Source organism: Abrus precatorius, unplaced genomic scaffold (genome assembly GCF_003935025.1).
Source record: "Abrus precatorius isolate BTA unplaced genomic scaffold, Abrus_2018 Scaffold4, whole genome shotgun sequence".
Lineage (NCBI taxonomy): Eukaryota > Viridiplantae > Streptophyta > Magnoliopsida > Fabales > Fabaceae > Abrus > Abrus precatorius.
The window spans coordinates 20,855,570-20,874,062 of NW_020874384.1; the positions used below are offsets into that span (position 1 = coordinate 20,855,570).

General features: G+C 32.1%; 2 protein-coding genes across 5 annotated transcripts; both read right to left on the reverse strand.

Annotated features, from left to right (window-relative positions):
* Positions 1 to 1,016: 1,016 nt before the first annotated feature.
* LOC113865055 (monosaccharide-sensing protein 2) lies at positions 1,017 to 6,528 on the reverse strand. 4 transcript variants are annotated; one of them, XM_027499408.1, is made up of 6 exons: positions 5,941 to 6,528; positions 5,721 to 5,849; positions 4,820 to 5,380; positions 3,025 to 3,956; positions 2,420 to 2,607; positions 1,017 to 1,616 (listed from the first exon to the last, which is right to left on the reverse strand). In XM_027499408.1, the coding sequence occupies exons 2-6, from the start codon at positions 5,797 to 5,799 to the stop codon at positions 1,172 to 1,174; spliced, it is 2,205 nt and encodes a 734-aa protein (XP_027355209.1). In that variant the 5' UTR covers positions 5,800 to 5,849; positions 5,941 to 6,528; the 3' UTR covers positions 1,017 to 1,171. The 4 variants fall into 4 exon arrangements, with proteins under 4 accessions (XP_027355209.1, XP_027355207.1, XP_027355210.1 ...); XM_027499406.1 differs by having other exon boundaries at positions 1,018 to 1,616; positions 5,946 to 6,528; XM_027499409.1 differs by having other exon boundaries at positions 1,018 to 1,616; positions 5,760 to 5,849; positions 5,946 to 6,071.
* A 7,714-nt stretch (positions 6,529 to 14,242) lies between these two features.
* LOC113866319 (protein CUP-SHAPED COTYLEDON 3) lies at positions 14,243 to 16,648 on the reverse strand. Its single transcript, XM_027501200.1, has 4 exons — positions 16,453 to 16,648; positions 15,378 to 15,658; positions 14,764 to 14,923; positions 14,243 to 14,700 (listed from the first exon to the last, which is right to left on the reverse strand). The coding sequence occupies exons 1-4, from the start codon at positions 16,646 to 16,648 to the stop codon at positions 14,243 to 14,245; spliced, it is 1,095 nt and encodes a 364-aa protein (XP_027357001.1).
* Positions 16,649 to 18,493: the final 1,845 nt, after the last annotated feature.

Sequence of the window (18,493 nt, forward strand, 5' to 3'; positions counted from 1 at the left end):
CCGTTGTTTGAATATTTTTTCGATGGAACGGAGAAAAAACTCCATTCCACATCCTTCAAATTTGAGGAAAGAAAGTAAGAAACATTCAATGAAATGAGATGTAAGAATGTGTGGATAAATAATTTAATTAAAATTTTAATAAATATGATTGTTATTACGTTAAACTGTACATGGTAAGTTTGATCTGAACTTTAACAAGTTGAAAAAACTCACTCTGATAAGTTTTACTTAAAAACTTGTAATAATAAGTTTATTCAAACACCCTTTAAATGCATCTCTTTATATTCTAAAATATTTTAAACAATATAAATAATAAAATTACAATAATTTCATTTCGTCACATTTCTTTACTTTTCACGGTTCATTCATCGCCTTAAAGGATATGGTTGCCACCTTCCTATTACCTTGTAAAAGTTCAAACTGATGAAGTGGGTAACACTTGGAATAATAAATTGAGCATGAGAATTCCCCAAAAGTTGGGAAACTATGATAAATTGCTCTTTTGTTGACACCGAATCAGCCAAAGTGGAAATAGACAAAATTTATCGTAAAATCAATTTTCTCAAAATAAAAAATCAAACCTGTGACCACGATAGACATTTAAAGAAAAGCAAGAAATAGCCAAAATAAAAAAGAGAAGAAAAGAAAAAAAATAGGGAATCGAGGTTGTCGTTAGAAGGAAGCTGACCCCTCTTAACTGCCAAAATAGACGAAAGAAAAAAGGAATGCCGCAAGTATTATTGGCCACTGGACACTGGCCACTGGGACAGGACAGGAATGCGCATTAATATCAAAGGTGACTTGATAGTGACACAAAATCTCCCTACCACTTTACGTCGTAAATTTTGGTGTATCATGCTAAATTATAGTTTTTAATTAATCGTCGGTCAAGGGAAGAGTAATAGGTACTTGAACAAAAACTTGTCTACTCTTAGTCACGATTTATAAATAACAAGGCAAACTTGTATCATCGGCTTTATCATACACCTTAAGTTGATAATCGTAAAGGCTCTTTCCACTCTAAAATGCAAAATTTTATATTTATGAAAGAATAGTACATCAACATGTTTGAACACATCCTTCTCCAAATAAACTTATGACAAGTAAAATCTATGAAGACGGGAGATGGTGGCTTTAGCAACTAAAATTACAGAGTATAAAAGGAAGTCTATCACTCATTCTTGGCAGAAGCAGCTTGCCTTGAACCAACAGAAAAGAATTCAGTGATAACTTCAAGGGGCATACCTTTTGTTTCAGGAACCTTCAAGAACACAAATATCCAGGAGATGATACAAACGATGGCATATATGCCGAAGACACCACCGAGTCCTAAAGAGCTGAGCAGCACAGGCAGGGAGTATGTGACAATGATGTCTCCAATCCAGAAAGCTAACGCACAGATAGCAATGCAGAGGCCACGCACTCTAGTGGGAAAAATCTCTGAGCAAAGGATGTTTGGAACTGGTCCATAAGCCATGACGAAGCAGCAGAAATAAACCACAACGCATATAGTTGAGACTGCTGCATGGGCAATATTGCCAAAATTTACAAGGCTTCCGATGACCAAAATAACGAGTGACACTATCAGCACGGGAATTGTAGTAAGTAATAACTGCCTGCAAATGATGGAGAGTTATTATTAACATCAAATCATGACGAAAAGAAGAAAATACTAAAACATGTAGCTTTTCAGAAAAGGTTAAAAAAATTAGTTTGATTAGAACGGGGCCTGTTCAGCTTTTGCCACCGGAAAGCACCTGTGTTCTTACTTATTGACTAACTTGCAAGTAACCAAATGTAAAATTTCTGTGAGCTCCAGATCGTGTTAAATAATCAGAACACATTAAATTCTACAGGAAGCCTCTCCTTGGGAGTTAGGCTTCAGTTTTACTTATTTAATATTTTCTTTGATCTTTTTTCATTAAATAAAATAAAATAAAATATTTTCTTGACTTTTAATGTCTGATCCTTTACAAAATTTTAGAAGCATTTATCATTTTTACATATTTACTCTTTATTATTAAACATTTTTAACAATTAATAATTTAATATATTAATAAAGTTTGACTCTTGTAATATAAACTTAGAATGTTGAAATTATTTTTTCAAAAATTAATATATTAATTACTTTCAATAACTTTTTAAATTTATGCGCTTTAATTAAAAAGTTTGTAGTACAGTGAAACCCACTGGGATATACCTCTGGCCAAAACACACCGTCAAATTCTGTTTCTACCCCCATCCACAAAACCGACGCCATTACATTGGCAAGCTACCAATCAAGTTGGGTATTTATAATCACTTTTACAAAAAGTTTGCCAACGAAGAGATCCGCAAGTACAGGGGCAACCAAAAATGTAAACAGGGATACACAGAAAACTGCAGACGGGGGAAAAAAATAAAAACAGAGAAAACGTACCTTCTGCCTGAGACATCCATAAGCCTCATGGCTAAGCCTATACAGGGAAGCATCAAGAAGGTTGTAAAAGCACTGATAAGGAATGATGCAGATGTTGAGCCAATGCCTATATCTGCAAGAAGAACTTCAACACCGGCCTCTTCAAGGATTTGAGGCGTGTAATATAGAACTCCATTTATCCCTGAAAACTGCACATACGTGCAGAATTAGTGTCAGGAATTGATTAGAAGGTACAGACCAATAAATTGATGCAGTAAACTTGTAAACCAAACTAGAAATTCCATAACAAAGACTTATGTAGCTTTGAATACTTAAAGAAAAGATCAACGAAAGGTCCTAAATCACTCATCCTAGTCTCTAGTTAGGTTAAGCATGCTGATCTCATGATTTCAGTTAATATGAAATTCATTGTTAAAGCTCTCTTTCGATGTTCATTGAAAATTACATGGGAATGGCAAACAGCACCACAACATCGGTAATTTAACAATTCACAATAATAAACCCTATGGAACAACATCAGCAAACTTCAAAGCAGAAGCCTTGTGTGAGGATTGGAACTCATTAGTCAATGGAGAAGAAAAAAATTAATAGTAACCACACATTACCTGCTGAAGTATTTGTATTCCAATTCCAACAAACAAAGCATGCTTAACCCCAGGTTCAAGAAGAGCTTTCCAACTTGGCACCGTTGAAGCTGTCTCAGATGGGTGAACCATTGCAGGCCCAACTGGTCGTCCATCAATAAGCTCCTTGGAGTAAAGCGCAGGTTCACTGACCAAGGCAGCAGCCTGAACAAAGTCACCTTCACCAGGAATTGATACGACGGATCCACGCCGAGATCCAGTAACTCCCTCCTCATGCAAATAAATCCTCTTAAACCCTCCTTGCTTTTTTCCATCCTCACCTTTATCAGACCATTTCCATGCCAGCTGCCAGCCGCCACCAATGCCAGTACTACCAACTTGCTCAGCTGACCCTTGCATGAGACTACTGTGACGCCTCATGCTGCTCAGGATACTGCCATGAGAAGGAGGAGGAGGCATGTCTTTTTCAAGGCTTGTTGTTTGACGTGAGATTAAAGGACTCTGCAAATTATCATCCGAGTCCCCACCAGCAGCGTCTGACATGTAGTCCTCACCCTCTCTTTGAAGGCTCTCTTCATCCCACTGTTCATTTTTAACGTTAGGCTCAGCTGTGCTGAACATGCTTCCAAAATTTGGAAACAGGGTGCTTCGCATGCTTCCTGTCTCGGGGAGCTTCTCGTGAACGCTACCAAACAGGGTCACGAGAGGATCCATGAGGGGCATGCTTTGGTTGATGATGCTTCCATGGCGTGACGCTAGGCCCAGCGAACTCTGTCCAGTGACAGGTTTTGCCAACCAAGAGAGGCCTGCTTGGGATCCATATAATCGAATTTTGTCCTTCTCTGTTGTTTGTTCCCGACCATCTGCCACCTCGTCAGCAGGGCCTATTATATACTCTTCTATAGATGTATCACCTCCAATACCGAGACCTTCAACCAACAATGCCATCTCGCCTGTACGAATTTATAAATTCATAAGATGATGTATCATAGCGTTGACAAATTTCAATACTGGTTGAGAATCACACATTAATTTAAGCAATGGAGAGTTCAAATTGAAAATCATTATCTAGTGCATTATTACGAGTTCGGTACATATAACCGGAACTTTTTTTTATGTGGAAAATTTACCATTTCCTTAGAGGCAGCCATGTTTTGTTACTAGGGACGTTGTTCACGTCACTAAAAACATAGGGTATAGAATCCTAAAGGTGGAACACCCATCCAAGCCCTGTTCTGTTACTAATCCAAATTTTCAGGATAACAAAAATCATCAACTTTGAAATATATAGTCATAATAAGCAAGAAACAATTATGTCATCAAAAGCACAGGACACCTAACACAACAAATATGTAAACACGTGCTCGCTGTCTCTAGCAGATCCATTTATTTTTAACAATCATTGCTTGGCAAGTGGGCATTGGCAGCATAACAACGTGAGATAACTCATATTTCTCACATTGTTAATGATAAAAAAATACAGTTAGCCCATCTGCTCTGGAGGTCGGAACCCCATCCCATGTCGGTAAATCTGTATGAGCGAAAATTTAGGAAGAGCTGGAATTACAATGAGCAGCAAATCCAGGTGGGCAGGAAAAAGATATAAAACTGTGTTCCAGTGGTTTAGGTCCCCAGAAAGTCATTAGATGCTGTAGCAGTATAGTTTAATAAAAATATCAACCGAGTACATAAAAACCATATTATAACAACGCATTAAGCTCAGGATAAATCATAACTAGTGATTTCATGTAATTTCGCATTTGTCTGAAAGGGAAGAAACACAATTCCAACATGCTTTGGACATAACAACATTTACCTGATACATCTTCCCTTCCGCGCAATCTTTGGAGAACCTTTTTAGCCTCTAGCATCTTTCCCTTACTCACCAGCCAGCGAGGAGACTCGGGCAAGAAAAATACGGTTAATGCAAAATAGATGAGAGAGGGAATGGACAGAACCCCAAGCATGAGTCTCCAGCTAGGCGAGACACTCAATGACATACCAAAAATCATACAGTACGCTAAACACATGCCTCCAGAACCAGTGAACTGAGGAAGCGTATTCAACGATCCCCTAATTTCAGATGGTGCTGTCTCAGATATATAAACTGGAACAAGAGTAACAGCAAGCCCAATCCCAAATCCATCAAGTAACCTTGCTATGCATAACACATACACATTAGGAGACCATAACATGACCAAACCACCCAAGAAATAAAGCATGGACGATATTATCAACATGGGTCGCCGACCTAGCCAATCCGATATAGGACCAGAACATGTAGTGATTACCGTTGCTCCAATGAGGGACATGGCCACCACAAGTCCCTCCATACTTGTTTCCAATGCAAGGTCCTTCTTAATGTAAAGAATAGCTCCTACAAACACACAGCAATAAGAATACGACTAATCTGAAGAAATCAATCATAATTCGTAGTAGACCTCAAAAATAGACTGAAAATTAAACTGTGAACAAATTGCTTGCTAAATTGAACAAAGAGAACTGCTAGATCAGATTCTTCACTGTATAAAATAATAATTAATTAATCTTATGAAGTGAGGTTGATGATGTATATTTGACTTATTTTCGTCCAGGATCATAATCATATAGTAGTTAAACTCTCAGATAAAAAATAGAATGCGTTTTTCAGAAAAAGGATCCATTATTAGAAGGGAAAATAGCAATTTGAAGGAGAGAGAGTGAAAAGAGGTGAATACCGGCAATAGTAGCATTATCCCAACCCTGCAGAAAATTACCGATTGAAGCGGCAATAGCAACGAGAACGGCACCTTTCATTATTTTGTTTGTATTTGTAAAATGAAGCTGCGTTCGCAAGGGGACGGAACCTGTTAAATAAGAAAACACATGAATCAGGAATCAGGAATCAGGAATGAGGAATGAAGAGTTGGAAGCAAAAACGGGTTTCTAGCTATCCACCGTACTCCACTGGTGGTTGAGATTGAGAGGTTGAGGTTGATGGAGTATCTATAATTCAATTCAGTCGGCCAAACGCAGAAGAAATTAATACCCGAAAATTTAGATCTCTATTGGTTCTCACTCACTCACTCACTCACAAAAGAGTAAAAGAGAGAAAAAGGGCGCGTTTGGAATGGAACAACTCCTCTTCCCAGAAAGAGAGGGCAGAGAATCACGTCAGGAGCGTAATCTATTATTTCCTTTTGTTTTACTACTAATCAACGAGTCACTACTTTCTTGTTGTATTCTACCTGCTGTCTCTTTAATCTTAATATTTAAAAATGATGATGATGATAATAAAAGAAGTAACCAGAGTTTTATCTTTAAAAATAAAAAAAAGAACGGGTGAATCTAATGATAGAGGGAGGGTGAAGTGGATTGGGGCATTGGAAGATGGAATCTGGAGAGTGTGTGAGGACAAAAAGGGGTTCCAGCGAGGGCCAGGTCACCCAAATTATGAAAACAGGTGATACCATACTCTAAAGTGTGAAACACAACACAAAACACCCCTCATCCGTGAACTCATCACCCAATTCTCTCTTCAATCATTGTCTTACATTACGTATTAAGCTAATTATTGCAATTCCAAGTTCCCTCCATCTGTCAATATTATTTTACTTTCCAAACAACCCCTCTTACTTTCTAGAGACCTCAAAACCGCCAACCAACCAAACCATTTCTTACCTTTTTCTATTTTATGTATATTTTTTTTTCCTTCTAGTTCTGATATTCTGTGCCATTTGTAATCCGATGGACAAATTTAACCTTTCTATTTTCTTTTCCTTTTTAGTTTTTCCAAGACATATTCTCCTCACCCCTTATCTTTTTTTCATTTGCTTTTTTGTCCAAGTTCTTCTTACGTTTCGGTTTCGTACCCCTTTTTTGTTATCGTAACTTGTTCTTTTTTCTAAGAATCAGAATTTGGCTAATTTGGACACTAGCAATTAATTTTCCTCTCCCATTGCCTGTTTTAGTGAAACGGTTGTTTTTCCTTATAAATTAATATCTATCTATACAATTTTATAACAGTGTTATTTCGTTACAAAGATATATTATTTTATTAAAAATTATATTTTTTTCGTCCTTCCTTTTAAAAGAGAATCTTAGTTATTTTTCTTCGATTTAATGCAGATCTCAATAATCACACAAATCATTGTGAATTTTTTATTTCAATGTTTCTGTTGATATCAGGAATAAACTTTCTTTTTGTCATTCTTAAGATAATATACATTGAAAAACATCCTTTTTTCTTATTTTACGAGCATCTAAGATTTTTTGTTTATTAATTAAAAATGTGAACCTGTATTTGATTGATAACGTAAAGATAATCACACATTGTGGGTGTATACAGTGTGCGTGTGCTTACATATATTTTTGTTATAAATAATATAATTATATCTAGTAAATCAGCTTTAATTAGCTGAATCACTAAATTAATTAATTATTAATGTATTTCCTAATTATATTCATTCTATATATTATAAATATCAAATGTGTGATCTGCCCTAAATACATAACACATTATTCTATTGCACGGTATCATTATTCTTTTAGACACAAAATATTTAATAAAAAATTAACAATAATAACTTTACCATAAAAAAGTGTAATATTTAAATCTTTAATACATTTGAGCCTGTGAGAGTCAATGGAATTACTTTAATGGTATAAGACTTTATTATGTTTATACGTATATAATTGATTTATTTATAAGACTTAATTAATTATTTAGCTTTTACAAATATTGTATAATTTTAGTTGACTTTTTATAAACTTTTCTTTTGTTAATATATAGTTCTTATTTTTTTATAAATTATTGTTTTTAATTATTTTATTTAACATGATCTATTAAAATAATATTATGTATTAATTTTTGTTATATTACATTAATTAAAATATTAAAATTATAATTAATGAGAGAATACATCTTAACAAAATATTTTATAGTATTTAAACTATATAACTTTTATAAACTCAATTACTCAATTATCCCTATTTATAAAATTCTATCCGAACTAACAATTCACACAAAATGTGAGAGCATTAGGTATTCTTAGATCTTTTGGACCTAAACATAGTCTCTAACTTTGAAAAAAGAAAAAGAAAAGAGGTTGTAATATGTTCTATTTAAAAAGAAATTATTGTGTATTGTTGAGCATGTATTGTAAAATTTGATTTTTTTTTACGTATTTTTCAAACATTTAAAAAATATATTGCAGTTATGATTTATATATTTTTATTCTTTTAGTATTAAATATAAAAATTACATACTACTTTTATTTTAAAAATATTTAATATTTTTATTTAATAATTAGTAAAAATTATAAAAATAAAAGGTTAAAGACTTATAATTTTTTTTTAAAGTGGTAGAATTACACGGTGCTCTAGTTATAACACCAAATTCTATTTATTTTTGTTATTTTTGAACAATTTAAATATTTATATATTTCTACAATACAATCTTTTACTTTAAAAAAATTATATTATCTATCATTTTTTCCTCTTATCTCGCGTACATTAAGAACTTGTACTCTATGGATGTATATCAGTCATTTTTCTTGCTTGTTTTGCTAAAAAAAAAAAAGGTATACTTTGAGAGATTAAGATTGAGAGAGTTAAATGCGTTTAATTAATTTTTAAAATAATATATAAAAAAGCCAAATTTTTTAACAATAACGTAAGTCTAAGAATTCTTACACTCATATAAAAATAAATATATATATTATTAACTTTATAAATAACTTATAATTTATTAAAAAAATTAAATTAGTAAGACCCACTATTTTACTCTTTTATATAATCAAATTGTTTTTTATTATATTTTCATAAAAAAATAATTAATACAATAAACAACATTCAGTAAGTATATATATATATATATATTATGAAAAAAAAAATTAATCATTCAATTAAATCCCTCAAATTATTTTGATTTAGTTACAATTACAAACAACAATGTTATATATTTGTTTACAAGACCATGTTGTTTGACATGCAGCAACAGCATTACATACGTGGGGCAATTTTACATAATTTAAAATTTACACACACACACACATATAATTACTAAAAAACATACTTTAAAAAATACAATATTTAATATATGAGGATGATAATAGACAACACACTCTGCAGATGTTTTTAATTCTTATGTTGCTATGTCCATATTATTTGTTACTTCGAGAAGTTTATTTTATTTTAAAAAATAAAGAATAGTGTTTATTCTTTTTATAAATATGTTTATTTGTCAGTATAATTTTCTAATTAAAAAATTATCATAATAATTCATGTAGTTAGCAGTATTTTAATTTTTAAAAATAATGTGGCATGAATATAAAGCATGTAAGAAAAGCATAATCTGATAAATTAGTTGATTAAGAGTGTTTATATATCTATTAAAATTATATTTCAATGCTACGATAAAAACTTCTTTGATGAAATTTGCTTTATAATATGCATTTTGACCTCACAATAAAATCTCCTATTTTAATAAATATTTTTTAGAAATAGTATACTTTAGTGAAAGAAAATGTCGCCAAAACCCTTTTTATTAAAACATTCCAGGAATTCACATGTCAACTTGTATATTGTTTAGTTGAGGAAGAGTAACGAGGAGAAATTTGCATAATTGTTGGTATATGTGTTTAATTTAATATTTTAAAAAAAGAATAAAAAAGGAAGGAGTTAAAATATCTTCACTCTATTTTATTTTTCTCTGAAAAACAAAAGATGTAGAAGATTTTTAGGGATTTTAATTTTACAATAATCAAGTAAAAATGTTTTTAATTTAATAAATTTATTTATTTAAAGTATGTTTGTTTTCTATCTTGAAAAGAGTTTAGTTTTTAAAAATAAAATATAGTACAATCCTTATGAATCAAACAAAGTATTATTTCTCTCTATTAAATTTGTTGTCCTTCCTTCTTATCTTTTGAACTGAAAATTACTTTTAGGAATTTGAATTCTTACAGTTATGAGTCTTTCCAAAAGATGAGTGGCAGAATAGGATATACCACCTGGGGTTGGGAACAGCCATGGTAGGTCCTTTCACCATGTGCCATGCATGTGGTGCTCGTGCACAATCCACATGCATTGATAAGATCTTTTTACTTTTTCACCTTGCTAATTAGTCAAGAGGCTGAATATCAGCTATGGATCAGCTTTTAAATCAAATTAGCCTCGAGATTTTAATCTTGTAAGGATACATATCACATAGATTGTTACTTAGATATAGGGTAGGCTACATTTATTTAACGTAATCTTACGTTTTTTTCTTCTTGAAGAAAAACCAAACCATATAAGCATTCAAAAGGGGAAAAAATTTATACATAATATAAACTTAAATTATATTAATTTTGAATAAATGTTTCAATCATTTCACATGCGACGTTGACTGTAAAGTAATTTTGACACAATTTATAAGCATTTATTAAGTTTATAATTACAAAAATTAGCTAAACATTTATACATCTTCACAATTTAATAAATAATTAATATAAAATTATCAACTCGTTATAATTTAATTAATTTATTAAATTCAGTTGTTGAATATTAATAATTTAGATTTTAAAAGTTATTTACAACTATATATAACGTATTTCGTATAATGCTAGTTCTCAACGGTCATTAAAGCATCGTTGTCCAAATAAAAATGCCACATGGACATGACATGTGTGTTCCGTCTATATATTTTATTTTATTATATGTTTTAAATTTATGAGAGTTGAGTGTGTTGATGAAAATTGTTTTAATTTACGAGATTAGAAATGTGTAAGATTTGAAAGTATTTAAATATTACATTGTTATTTAATTATTAAAATTAATTTAATAAATACTTTAGTTTTGTTATATTTTAAAAGTGAAGTCACAAGCAAGGACATATGTATAAGATTAGAGATAAAAACAAGTTGTTGAATTGTAACATGATAGTTAAAAAATCCAATTTTCGATTTTGAAGACTATATCAATAAAGTTAATCCAGCATTAAACCGATAGTATATGACTTTTTGGCGCAACTAATTACTGTTTTCTAAATGTCAACAAAGTTTTTAGACACAGAATCTCTTCTTGAAAATTTAGATACGTCAATGTCGACACTCTTGGACTTGGAAAAGAAATAGAAAATATTTTAAAACTTTATAATAATCTAACCATTGATTATTCCCTAATAGAAAGTTTAATTTCTTCATTAATTATTTCGTAATGTCAAAGTGGTGGACTACATAGGTTACGGGGAATGATCGGATGAAGGAGAAGGTAGTTGACGCGGAATTGAACGAGTCAAGTGGCATGGTTTATGGTGTAACATGCATGTCTGAAATTGCGGTGGAAAGTAGCTTTTGGATGTGATTATTTTGATGCATGCATAAGTATCCTTGAGAGAAAAGAAACTCTAATTCCAAATCGTCTCGTATTGGGCACATAAAAAGTGTTAGTTAATTAACTGATAATGGCAAACCAAGAGAAGCAAATGGGTCTCAAAGCAGGTGAAGAGAAAGGAAAGCTAGAACGGTTGCCTCTAGAGAGCAGTCCATACGTGAAATACAAACTCAGTGATGTAGAAGAATATAAGCAAAATGCTTATGGCACCCAAAGCCACCTTCAACCAAATCCAAACCAAGGACCTCAAACCACACATTCTCCCACTTCCTCTGCTGCCCAATTGCAATTAAGCACCAACTAGTTCACATTAATTCATTTCCTTCTTAAATCATCTTATGCTTCTCTCTTGTTATTTACTAATTAAGATATCTACACATTCTGTTTATTTACTAGCTAGTTGTTTTTTTTAACATTTCTAAGATGGAGTATTGGTGACGTTCAATGTGTAATTTGGTTGGAAGTAAATTAATTAATCAACGATTTTTATATTTCTTCTCAAAGTAAAAGGAGATTAGATTAATGCTATTGAAACGGTGACTAATTAATTTGTCTTACAAATTGCTCAATGTTCTTGAGATCCATATGTATAATATAGAAATTTCTCAATATATGGTATATAAGAATTTGTGCCCATTTATATATTAATTTCTCAATACTAAATTTTTAAAATGATAAAATTTGTTAGAGATGTGTAGAATACAGAGACAAAAAGGAGAGAGGAAGTTAAAAAAGTAATATTAAAGGCATTGGGGTGACAGTGTTTTTCAAACAAGTGATTGTTACGAATTACAATACCTTCCTATTATACTCTTTGCTACACTTAATTGTTAAGAAAATAAAAAAAATATTGATCACATTTTATCATTGAAAAAGTTAAATGAAAATAATGTAATAGATATAAAGTTTATTATATACACAAACGTCCTGGTCCCGAGTCCCCACAGGCAAATTCAAATAAATGAATGCCTTATCCGTTCTATTATTTGCGATTTAGAAATTAGAACGGGACGTTACAACGAAAGAAAAGGGGAAAAAGGAAAAATATAAAGAACGCTGAATTGAAGACAACTCAAGACGGTGATGCTGGAATGCCAGATACTTGTGCAGTGGTTTTTCGGCTGCTCTTCATGCTTCGGATGAAATATAAAATAAGTATAAATAAATAATTAGGAAAAGAAATAAATGAAAGATGATATAAAAAATGTGTTTGTTTAAATATACATATAAAAAAGAAAAAACAGTAAAAAATGTTATTTTACTCATTTACATAAATGAAAAATAGAATGATAAAAATATTTTTATAATAATAATAAATTATTTTATAAAAAATTTAACATACTATTTTTTCTAATTTTTAATTTTTTATATTATTTTAAAATCAATATTTAATAAAATATAAAAAAATCTCAAGTTCTTCTCCATCTATAATATTTTCATTTTGTATGAAAAAAGTTCATAATAAACCATGCAAAAAATATTATTTTTTACTAATTTAAAATAAAACATTAAAATACATAATTTTATTTTCTTACACCTTTTTCATTCCTACTTAATCTTTTTTTTTTATCAAAGCATTAAATTTATAAAGTCTCACATTAATATATATATATATATATATATATATATATATATATATATATGTAAGAGGGTCTAATTTTATATTGATTAATAAACAATAAATCAAATAATATATAATTAAAAGGAACACAAATATAAATTGCTTAAGGATTTTTTTATTTTTTTTTGGGAAGAGGAGTTTGAAAAGGAAGGATAAAATTTATGTTTTAAATAAATATATTTAAAATTAATATTTTAAAATAAAAAGATACAAATTGATATATTATCATAAATTTAATATATTAATAATATATTTATTATCATAAATGATATATAATTTTTTATTTAAAATTAAAAAATATTTCTCCTCTCTTTTCTCTTTCAAGTATTTCCTCCAACTGAAGTTGTTACAAATTACACAATCTTAATTTTATTCATTCTCTTCTCCAAAATTGAATTGGCCGTTTCAAATCCTAATATTCGCCTATTGAATATAGTTGGCGGAACGGTCATGAAACAAGATTCCTTCTAACTGCTTGGTGTAGCTCGAGGTTTCATTAGTTTAGCCAAGTTGCATTGGAAAGGTTAAAATTCTGCATTTGATATTTTTGGAAATTATGTTATTTCTCACATTAATGTTTTTTACGTTTTTATAACTAAGAAACAAATAAGAAAAAAAAAAGGATGGGATGAAATAAATTATATACTAATAAAAAAATGAATAACATAAAATAGTATAACGCCATGAATTTTATAGCAATAACCATTAGGAACACATGTAGCTCTCAAGTATTTTGGATTTAGCACATATTTTTCTATAGTACATTTAGATTTATAGTTTGTTAAATATTTATTTAATATTTTAAAAATAACGACTTATACCATAAATTTAAGGATCATAAAATTTATTAATATAAACTTATAAATTTTATTTAAACAACAAATTATTTGTCCAACCAGAAGCAAACGGCACTCACTATGTTGGGTCCTTTGTTGTACGTTACAGATAATGATTTCACAGATAACATGCATTTGCAATAGCTTATCTTTTTTTGTTAAGTTTTGTAGTTAAACTTACGGATATGAATAGCATAAACACTCAAGTCATTTAGCCAAATGCTCCAACGATTATCAGATGTGCAATAATCTGGTAGCGATCCGTCTTGTCCGTGTCTTGTAGTCACAGAACGTTACAAATCTAGTACCATATCCATAGCTTGTCACAGAAATACACATATTGCAAGTTATTTAATTATGTTATGCAACACAGTACATACTACGGGTCTGTATATGAAACAGTAAATATATATTATGTACACATATTTTAAGCATGCTGGGCCTGCGGCCAAGAATCTATTCCAATAGGAGCATCTAGCACCTGCTGCAACCCTACTCTATTAAAGGTTGTTGAAGTAGACATGTCCCTAAATTCAGCATTTGCAGCTCCTGAGAACCCCATTGGGCCAGCATCTACCTCAAGAGGAATAATGGAGCAGTGGAAATTACTTGCATTTGGGTTCAACTTGTCCATCCAGCGCAAGTGATTAGCTTCATCTAGTAGTTGGTATTGATAAAATGTACCCTCCGTTTTGCTTAGCTTTAAATGGGTTTGATCCTTGACTTTGAGGGTGCAATTTTGTGGTGAGAGCTGGGACTTGAAGAGTAGGTCTGAAAATGATGGATGGTTTGATCTTGTGTTGGTGATTTCTCCTGATGCAATTGGGAAAGAAGGTTGAGATGTATGCAATGAGAAAGGGTGAGGGTGAGAGAGATCATTTTGGTCTTGGGTGTGGTGCATCAGAATGGGGCTTTGGAAGTCACGCTGAGATGAACCTTGGGATTGACAATCTAGTTCCAATGTAAATGAAGTTGGGCTTGCAAGTAATGGAGGGAGACAACTTTTTCCTGGGGATGAAGAGGCATCTAAATTATGTCCTTGGACTTGGAGCAGTGAAGTTCTCTTTTCCCCAGATTTTTGAAATATCCTGCATATCACCCACTCCTCCTGTGAAAAAACCATTTCCTTCTTGAACTTAGATACCTTATAATAATACGTAACGTAAGCTAGTTTTACACAAGAGATCAAGTAATAAACCCCAACACAGCATATGCCCGTATGCATGTAAATTTTAACTGTAATTACATGATTAATTGTAGCAGCATTAATTATTTATATAAAAATGTATTGAATTAAAAGAAAGATGGGAAAGGAAAATGGGGATTCACAAACAATATCACATGTGGGCAGTAAAAAAATCAATTCAATCACATCCAAAAGGTTAATAAATTATGAATAAAGTGAAAAAGGAAAAGACATGGCATTTTCCTGTTGCATGTACAGAGGTCAACCCAGAAGTAGACAAAATAAAAGAGTAGGATGGGGTGGGAGCAGAGATAACTTGATTGGCACGGTGCACGTGGCATATATTCTGGTGGGAAATTGTGGGTTCCGTACGTACCTTAGAAGTGTGAGGGTGAGAGAGGGAAAAGTGACCGTCCAAACGGTACTCGTGCATCACCCATTTGGTCTTCTCCCCGCGAGGGGCCCTACCTTTGTAGAAAACAAGTGTCTTCTTCATCCCAAGTAACCCTCCACTTGATGCACTGTACACTTCCTTGTCCTTCCCAGTGGCCTTCCAGTACCCAGCACCCGTTGCTCTGTTTGTTCTTAGTCCTGTTGGGTATTTTCTGTCCCTTAGGCTGAACAAATACCACTCTCTCTCCCCCGTCTTTGCCACATCTTCATCCACACACAGCATAATTTTTAACATCAATTAATACGTGTACAGATATAATTAACACTTATGATGAAACATGTATAATTAAGTTATAAGATTGCAAGCTATATATATGTCTGCTTATATGATGTTTTTCATTATGGAAGCATGCATAGGATGGTCCCCTCCATTATTAAAATCCACTTCTCTTTTAATTCTCCCTCATTTTGCTCTAATAAATGATCCAAGTTAGTTAATATATCCACAGACATATCATTCTTCTCACTGGCTTAAGCAGGGAAATCAATGATTTTATATTTCTGTCAAGGACATGCATTGGTGGAATTGTTTTCAGCACATTTAAAAGGGTTTAATTTTCGGGACAAAATTACAATGAATGGTGGCGATTATACGGGAAGGGGGACGGAGAAGTAAAAAATTTGTTCAGACTCACACGGAACAAAATTACCATATACCAGAAAAATTTTTAGAAAGGAAAACAAAAAGGAAATATGGTTAAGAAGAACACTCTAAGCGGAGAAGCTGATAGCAGTCGAAATTTGAAGTAACAAGCTAGTAGATGAGCCACAATGTTTGTCTAGTTTCACTAACATAAATAAAAGGCCAAGGCCACTATGGGTTACAGCTAACACTACTTAGCACTTATCTTTCAAAGACCTCACAAATTTTCTACCACCACCATTTACTAACTTTCTTCTTGTTTTTTTCTTTTCGAATTTGTGGAATCAACATGCATGCACACACCCCTCTTGTGAGGTTTTAAGCCGGAGAAAATTTATATATATATGATATATACCTGGAAGTTCCCATGGCTCACATCTATTGAGGTCAACCTCGGCAAACTTGACACTACTGAGACTCCCATTAAAGACCTTTGAAGCAAGGTAAAAGGTTATGAGTTCTTCATCAGTGGGATGAAACCTGAAACCCGGTGGAAGACCTTGCTCGTTTCTCTTTTCATGATCATTAAGTTCACACAGTACCTCTTCCATCGGTAACATGATTCACCAACTCAACACTCCCCTCAAATCTTTTATATTTAGAAAAGTGAAAGACTCAAAACAAGTGAGATATAGGATCCAAGGATAGGGGTTGAAGTGAGATATATAATGTTAAAGGTGGAGGTGAAGTTTCAGGGAGTTCTGAAAACGAGGAGAGCATTCGAACACCACAGGTGAACAGGTATACGAATAAACCTGAACGTGGGCCTACAGTACACAACTAACCCCATCAACTATAATTCTCAGAAGAGTAAATTAGTTCAAACTGGAGAGGATTGTCTTTCGGAACTTGGGAAAATTAGTATATATATTGGAAAATAGATATTAATGAGTACTTATACTTAATTAAGATAAAAATTGTTTAATGAGTGCTGTTGTCAACCAAAACTTTTAGGAGACTCGTCTAGATTATCCTATTTCAATACTTCTATGTCATAGTTATTTTATATAGTAGCCAAATTGTAATACAACGGTAAATTAATTAATGGTTGATGGTTAACATAATAACATTTATTTACTTCCTGCAATATAATTCTTCTTTGTTAAAATAATACTTTTTATTAAAGATATAAAATTATCATTAATATTATATTTTTAATAAAAACTTACTATTAACAATTATGTACTCGAGTTAACAAAGGCATATTAAAAAGAAAAAAGGATTGGATAGTTTCGAAGGTGATTGTTTGCGAGTAGAAGTATAGATTGCATTAAATGCAAGGCCACTTGCAGCGTTTAATTTCTTTGGTTTATGCGAGACTGTTACTGATATCCAATGGGATTTATTGAATTGCAGTGTCAGGTTTCAATTCAGAGAGAATCAGAGAAGGGATAGGACGAAACCATATGGCCCTTCAACGATCATCCATCCCATCACATCACCCAATTCTCTTCTTATCTTCTTACTATCTTTTTGATAACGCTATTTCTATTTAAAATTTTCTAACACGTTTTTATATATTTTTTTTTTATTTCACTTCGCTATTTTAATTATTTTATTTTATATTTGTCTTTTTTACTGTTTCTTTATTATAAAAAATGTTGTGAAACCAGCATTATTGTTATCTCTTCCTCGTGTCACTAATCCTATGGCCACAATGATTTTATGCTGATGGGTCTAATTTTGCATGAAAAATTAGAGATGCAATGCAAAAGTAATATTGGCATCGTTCTTAAACAAAGGGACAAACATACGACAGAGGATGAAAACTACATGGCTATAATATTTCAAAAATCAATTAAAAGTGAAAAAGTGGAAGACTGAATTAATTGTTCTAAGATTGACGAGAGTAATGGCAAGTCACTTTAATTTATTATCTTACTGAAGCTGAAATAATTGCTCACACGCATACACTGTTGAATCTGCATAGTAGTATAGTAAATGATTTGTGGTTGGAACCGAATAGGAAATAGCTACTTGCTGAGGGGTTTGCACGATATAGCTACTTAGGTAGCTAGCATGCAAACCATAACAGTAGAATGCAGCAGCGTGAGGGAAGCTGAGCAAAGCTTGTACTAAATTGTTATCAATTAAAATGGACGGTGCACGTGTATAATAATATTAATATAAGGATCAGAACACAGCAATGAGCAGCGTTTTGAATGGTGCAGGAGCAGGTGCAGGTGCAGGTGCAGGTGCAGGCAGGGACCTTAGATCTTAGTGACTTGGCCAAGTAAAAGATAACAGCAGAACAAGAATCCAAGAATCCAATACGCCATAGGCTACAGTATAAGTAGGTTACATAAGCCTATGCCCTTAGCCCTTGGGCACTGAATTTTCATAATATCTTTTTGGCTTTTCTCTCTCTTTCTTCTATTATCTATTTATCTTTGTGA